This window comes from Castor canadensis, chromosome 3 (assembly GCF_047511655.1).
Source record: "Castor canadensis chromosome 3, mCasCan1.hap1v2, whole genome shotgun sequence".
Lineage (NCBI taxonomy): Eukaryota > Metazoa > Chordata > Mammalia > Rodentia > Castoridae > Castor > Castor canadensis.
Genome location: NC_133388.1, coordinates 175,731,853 through 175,739,398, shown reverse-complemented (window position 1 = coordinate 175,739,398; position 7,546 = coordinate 175,731,853). Strand labels below are relative to the sequence as shown.

At 37.7% G+C, this 7,546-nt stretch overlaps 1 protein-coding gene across 1 annotated transcript in view; it reads left to right on the top strand.

Moving 5' to 3' along the window:
* The first annotated feature begins 317 nt into the window (after positions 1 to 317).
* The window catches only part of Eif3h (eukaryotic translation initiation factor 3 subunit H), an 85,315-nt gene continuing 78,086 nt past the window's right edge, over positions 318 to 7,546 (top strand). Inside the window, exon 1 of the mRNA XM_020166457.2 lies at positions 318 to 486. Within this exon, the coding sequence (XP_020022046.1) occupies positions 355 to 486 (132 nt within the window). The 5' untranslated portion in view covers positions 318 to 354. The remainder of the gene's footprint in view (positions 487 to 7,546) is intronic.

Below are 7,546 nucleotides of genomic sequence, written 5' to 3'. Positions count from 1 at the left end.
TCATATGTTTAGTGAAAGTACAGCCTTTGATAGCCTTCAAGATCAGGAATATGAATGAAATTAGAAATAAAAGCATTCTCACGTAGAAGACGTTACAGAAATGCGAGCTACAATGTGAACATCGACTTCGGTTTAATGGAGAGTAATCCCGTATTTAGAGCCTATGTCGATGGCTAGGGAGTCGAAAAACGCGCTTTGCGCATGCGCAAATCATCCCGCCGGCAAGGAGGCAAGACCAGGGAGGCGTGGCCCCACCGGGCACCGCCCCTCGAATGCCAAACTGCGAACGCTACGAAGGCTCTACTTCCGCTTCCGGCGACTCGTGCTTCTCTTTTTTCCTGTCTGGCTGGAAAGATGGCGTCCCGCAAGGAAGGCACCGGCTCTACCGCCACCTCGTCGGGTTCCACCACCGGCGCGGTAGGGAAAGGCAAAGGAAAGGGCGGCTCTGGAGATTCGGCCGTGAAGCAAGTGCAGATAGATGGCTTGGTGAGTGGAGTTCCGTGAGCACAGGCCCACGTGGGGAGCGCACTTCCCAGCCGGGTCCCGCCAGACGCTCTTCCTCTGGGATTGGTGGGACTGGCTCAAGGTGTTCCCCTAATACCCGTCTGTTTGGTCTTCACTTTTTGTACAAAAGACACGACAGCCTTCTCTGTCTTCTGAGGGGAGAACTGGGGGCTGAGAAAAGGGTGAAAGACTTAGGGTTGTGTGACAGATAGTTAGGGTCTTGTTCGGAGATGTTTAGGTGAGCGAAGGAGACTTACTGAGGACAAGCAGTGACAGAGGTGTAGAGTAGAATTTAGGACCCTAGTTTAGGGCTGTGGGAAGGGGAGGGTAAAGGAGACTACATTGCTTTCCTGACTCGGCTTTTGATATGTGTAACTTCTGAAGTGGAGATTCACTTGAGTCACTTTTTGAGCCAGTAGTTAAGCGCTTTATCTGAAATTGCAAAATTGGGGGGCGGGGGAAACCTCTTTTGTAATGTCCATTCGGAATAACAAAGAGACTGCCATTGGGAATAGTCAAGTGTATTTCGTGGTTCCATTTCACGGACTAGGACATGTATGGAATTCTTGGATAAGGGAATGAACTGAACAGGGAAGAGGCAAATCTAGAATGATGAGATGTTTTGGCTTTAATAGTATTTTTCCTGCCTCTCTCTTTAAAAAGAATCCATTACTCTCACATCTTTTAGGTTACTCTTTATTAGTGCAGACCTACATTTGTAATAAGGTATCTTTAATGTGAAAATTGTAATTTCAGATGATTATGTTTAAGTGGAAACTGATAATTTTAATCTAGCATGAGGTTGAGTTTGTTGAATTTACCTAAATTAATACAGAACTAATTTCATATTCCAGCTCTGTTGTCTTGAGAAAGTTAGTTTTTCTAAGCCTTCTTGTCTCATCTGACAAGTGGGGATGAGAAGCATTTATATCATAGAATTATTGTTTTGATCGAATGAAAAAACTGTGGCGACCTGCAGTAACCACTTAATACTGAGTAGTTGTGATTATTGCTGAATTTAATATCTATACATGACAGAGTTGGAAAGATGTAGGCAAGAACTTAACTTTGGAATGCTTTGTCACTTGCATGTTTGAAAAAGCGGTAATATCTTTTCTACTGCCTGACAGTTTTCACGGGCTCATCTGGCTTCAGGTGTGTGTTCAGGATTAAATGATGTCTTTAGAGATAGCAAAGTAGTTGGTGGATAAGCTTGAATTATACTTGTAAAAGTAAGTACCATTTATGCAGTTGGAAAATGTTTAAGTCATTACCTAGGAACCTATTATTAAATTTGTGCCTGTCACAAAACCACTTTTTGAATTACTTAGTTTCCAGAGTTGAAAAAGGCAACCGGTAGGTTGGAGGTGTAGAAAGAGCACCATACTGGTAATCATTAAACATGCATTCTCATCTGCATCCACCAGTAACTAACAACGTTTCCTATAATTGTTTTACTCCAAGGCTGTATTTACTTGTCTGTAAAATGCTTATCAATGCCCCATTCAATTTTAAATTCAAACTTGAGGGTTTGGGGTTTTGGCTTTTCTCCTAGCTTTGCTTGACATTGGAAATAAATAAAATAGATAAAAGTACATGCTGTGGAACTGAACTGTTTTAAAATGAGCTGAATGACATTAGATAAGCTATATATCTCTTTATATCTTATTTACCTCATTTGAGTTCTTCTAAGATTAAAAAAAATAGACTGAAATTTGTGTCAGTAACTACAACAGTGCCTGGGACAAAGTAGGCCCTATATAAGTCTAATTGCTGCTATTTGTAGTATAGTAGAAGACTCTCAGTTACTTTTATCCTTTCTTATAGCTTTAAATATTTTATTCTGATAACTCCTAGATTGACATTTTCTGCCAGACATAGCTGTTATTTGACATCACTGTTTGGATATCTCATAGACATGTCAAATTGAACATTTCAAAGATGGAATTACAGACTTCTTCCTCTTTTTTGTTCAGTGCTGGGATTTTGAATTCAGGGCCTTGTGCTTGCTAAGTAGGCAAACTACCACTTAAGCCATACTCCCAGATCTCCTCCTGCCTCATTGTTCTTCATTATCAGTTTAAACAAAGTCAGCAAATCTAGGCATCAACCTACACTTACTTTTTTTCTTCTACACCCAACCCAAATCCTGTTGGTTCTACTTCTAAAACATATTAAATCCGTCTTCTCCCCATAAATATGCCATGAACCTTACTGACTTAAAATGAAATCCCAGCTTCCTACCATGGTTTTCAAGGTCCTGCTGCTCTTGCCTGTCTTCAAACTTCATACTTTCTAGGCTCCAGTTAGGTTAACTTTTCAGTTGTTTTCGCCACCTGAAAGACTCTTAAGTATTTTGTTCTTGTCAGTGGTTACTTTTAATTTTTAGTTCTTTGCTTAAATGTTACATCTCAAGAAAAGTCTTGTCTAACAGCTCTGTCAGCTTTTCTCCATCTCACCTCCCTGTATGTCTCCTTTGTTTTCCCTACCTGCCTGTAAGATGATGATGTAACTTGAACTCAGATCATATCTTGCCATCCTTGATTCATTCTGTCTTTCATCAGTAAAGCTGCTTTATACATTTCAAGACTCGATAGATATTCGTTCTTATGTACCAGGTATTGTTCTAAGTACTTATACAGATGCTTCTTGACCTAACAGTGGGATTGCTCCCCCAGAAACCCAGGGTAAGTTGAAAATACTGTAAATTAACTTGCATTTAATACACCTAGTCTACTGAGCATCCTCGTTTACCAATATAGAATCCTGTAGAGTCCTGGTTTTCTATCCTCTCGATGGAGTGGTTAGGGCTCCCTATTGCTGCCCAGTGCTATGAGAAAGTATCTCATAGTGTGTCACTAACCCTTGACAAGATCAAAATTCCAAACTTGCTTTCCACTGCTTTCACACCATTGTAAAGTTAGAGAATTGTAAGTGAAACATCACCAAGACTATTTTTGTATTCATAGTATTGCTTACAAGTGTGATAATAGGAACCATTACTATCCCCATTTTACAAATAAGGAAACTAAGGTACAAATATGACAGATGTGACTTAATATCAATAGAAATGATCCAGTGTTCCTTATTATTTTTTTATATATGAAATACATTTTTAGACTTCAGTCTTTTAAGTGTGGTCAGGTTTTCTGAATTTTACTTTATCTTATCTAAGGTATTTCCTTAGATGAAAGCTTCCGATTTTAGTATTTAGATGAAATTTTGGTTGCTTTTTCTTCAAAATTAGTTCATAATTTTGTTTTAGTAAAATATGTAATCTGTGGTACTTTGCTATTATTTCATTTGGCAAGGTATGAGGTAATATATCACAAGGGAAAATAGTTTTGTTTCTGTAAACTACTTTTAGAATACTATTCTTTAAAATGGTTAGATTTGTCTACCCGTCTGTTTGATGACAAATTGTACTTATTTTATCAAAACTAAAAGGACTGAAATGGGTACTTACATAAAGCAGAAAAGTGTATTTCTTTTTTTTTTGGTGGTACTGGGATTTGAACTCAGCAACTTGGACTTGCTAGGCAGGTGCTCTACGGCTTGAGTCCTGCTCCCAGCCCTTTTGGCTTTAGTTATTTTTTGGATGGTGTCTCAGCGTTTCTGCCTGGGGTTGACCTCAAATTTTAATCCTCCTACCTAAGCCACCTGTCTCATAACTGGGATCACGGTGCACACCACCATGCCCGGCTTATTTGTTGAAAGGTGGTGCTAACGTTTTGCCTGGACTGAGTTTGAACTGTGATCTTCCCAGTGTCTGCCCTTGAGTAGCTGGGATTGCAGGTATGAGATGCCATGCCTTGGCCTATAGTTTTGTTAATATTGGTACCAAGCCCAAGCATACAAGAAAAAAAATTGGATGCAGGAAAACAGTGATAACTCAGTATGAATTTAGTCAAAATAGGTTTTTTTAACCTCTTGACATAAAGTTTCAAGGTTTTATTTTCTCCCCAAATAGCACCTAGTCTCTAAATAGCACTGGTATTCATTGTATTCTGATAATTACATGAGATATTTTTCCTTTGTACTTTCTATATCTTCTCCTATTACTGTCCCCAACTCATTTCATTTGATGTAATTGACAGATATTTACCTATGACACAATACACATATGCTAAAATACAATTTTTTTTTTAAGGAGGAAAACTAACACATATGCATTGTAAAGAAATTTTGGAGAAATTATAAAAAAACACAAAGAAGAACATTAGTTCTTCTTTTAAAGCTTATAATATGTGGTTGGCTGGCTAATATTTGGGGTTTATCGTTCTACGTTTTTGCCAATACATAGAGTTGAAGTTAATGAGTTAAAGGTTATGTATGTTTTTAAGCATGTTTCCAATTACTTTCCTGAACAGTCATGTAGTACCATTTACTCTCCCATCTACAGAGTTGGCTCTGTTGCCAACTGAGTGTTACGGTTTTTAATAATCTTAGTTCTTATTTAAAAAATTAATTTAAGTGTACATGTTGGTATGCTTGTCACACTAATTCAATTCAGTAAGTATTTGCTGCTTATTAGGGATCCAAGCTCATTTACATAGTTCTTTGAGCTTATAACTATTGTGTGTGCTCTTTGTTTCTATCTCTCCTGTCTCAACTATTGCAAAAGTGTTGTTTTGGACTTGTGTGTCACAGACAAGGCCGCTAAGTACATTATCTTCTTATAGGACAGGTGTAGCCCTAAAACTCAAAACCTTTGGAAAATCACATTACACACAAAATCAAACTTTCTTGTCTGATATTTAAGTTTTTCTATACCTCTTGGAGAAAAGAAAACACCATTTTACATTTTATGCAGAAATATGTAAATCTTCAGTTTCAATCCAGAGGACTTCTTGAACAGGAAAGTGAATGATCACCTTATGGGCTTACTACCTTTTTATACTGGAAAACAGAAGCCCTTTTGACCTATTGAGTCTATTAATCATAGCTGTTACATTGGGTAGTACATGCACATGAACACAAAAGGGAAAATTAGCACGTTTTCTATTTAAGGAGTGCTCAGTGCTTCTGAGTGTAATAAAAGTTAAAATATATTAAAAATAGATGTTTCATAATAGTTCTGAAGTTCTTTTTGTTATGAGAGAGAGTGAATTTTGTTTCAGCTATGCCTTTTTTTTTTTTTGGTGGAGTTTGAACTCAGGACTTCCTGCTTAGTAGGCAGACTCTGTTGCTTCAATCATACCTCCAACCCTTTTTTCTCTGGTTTAGTGTGGAGAGAGGGATTCACATTTTCCCCCAGGCTGGCCTGGACTGTGATCCTCCTATTTTATACTTCCCGCTGTAGCTGGGATGACTGGCGCTTGCTACCATGCCTAAGTTCTTTTCTGCTGAGATAGGGTCTCCCAAACTTTTTTGCCTGGACTAGCCTGGAACTGCAGTTCTCCTGATCTCAGCCTTCCATGTAGTTTGTATACCCAGTTATTGGTTGAGGTGGTGTCTTGCTAACTTTTTGCCTGGGCTGACCTTGAACCACAGTCCTCCAGATATCAGCCCCTGAGTTGTTAGGTTTACACACGAGCCACTGACACCTGGCTTCTGCTAACCCCTTAGCCCTCTGTCTTTTTTTTTTTTTAATAATTGATGTTATTTTAGAAAAATTACTTTTCAACTCCAGCTTCACATGGGAGAACTCAGGATCTTGTGTTTGTTAGACAGGTGTGCTACCATTTGAGCCATGTCCCCAGCTTACAAATTAAACATCTTGTTAGTATCATTAAATTTTGCTTGTATATTTGTGCATTCGATTACATCATTGTACTTTCTTGTGACTTAATTTTTTATGATGAAAGAAGTCATTCTTTTGGACTTCTTGATGCTACATTCCCATTCTTCTCTTTCTCCCAACAATTATTAGTTGATTTGGCTTTAGAAATGTGGACTATCAATGAGCACTAGATCCAAGAGAATGATAACGAAATATGTCCTTTCAAACTGAAATAATATAAAGGTGATATTGACTAAGTATATTGGAGTATTGTAACTAATCCCATATGTACCAGGAGCAAAATATCTTTTTCCCCCTGTTGAAGTTACTTGAATTTCTTTTACGTCAAAACTTAACAGCAGTGATTTAAATCCCATTTATTATTTGATTCAGCCAGTTATGAAATGAAACCCCTATCCCACTTGAGCCATAAAATGTGTTAAATTTAAGACTAATGCAGCTTTCTGCTTTTTGAATTTACATTTTGGCAATAACTACCTTCTTTGTTCAATGTAGAAAAAATGACCCAGGCTTAACCAAATAAGAAAACTGCCAAGTTCACAGATCAGTCAGTGAAAGAAGCCAGAATTAAGTGAAAGTCTAGATATTGAGTTTATAGAATATGCTACAGGGAGATTTTGTGGCATTACCGTTTCTTTGAGAATAAAATTCTACAGTAATAGCTGTTCTTTGACAGTGATTGATGTGAGAAATTCAGATTGTGGGTCTTACCTCCCAGAAGCTGCAAAATTGGAGTAAATCCAGCGAGGAATTGTGCATCCTGTCTGACCTCTTATTCAACTGGCCAGCAAGTAGTGCAGTTTGGGCTTTGCTCTTTCATTTCAGAATTTTAAAAAACTCTTAAAAACTTGTTTTATTTTTAGCCAGGATAATGATCTCTTAAAGGAAAATTACATACAAACCTATACAGAACATTTTGAGTATATCAGCGTGATTGCACTCTTGATTTTCTAATGCAGACTAAAAAAAAATTCTTGTTCTAAAACTTCATGTGTTGGTTTTTATAAGAGATAGTGCTAAGTCCAGATAATTGGTAAGTTTGGTGTCTGGTTGTTGATTTTTAATAAATCGTAATATGCAAGCTTTGGGCTTGCATAGCAGGCTCTCACAGAGCAAGCATTCTCCTTCTTGAGGTGTACCTTCAGCTCATTTTTGCTCTAGTTATTTTGGAAATGAGATGAAATCTTGCAAATCGTTTGCCTGGGCTGGCCTTGAACCTTGATCCTCTCGATCTCAGCCTCCCAAATAGCTAAGATTACTGGTGTGAGCCTGGCATAATTTGCATTTTATTAGGTTGAA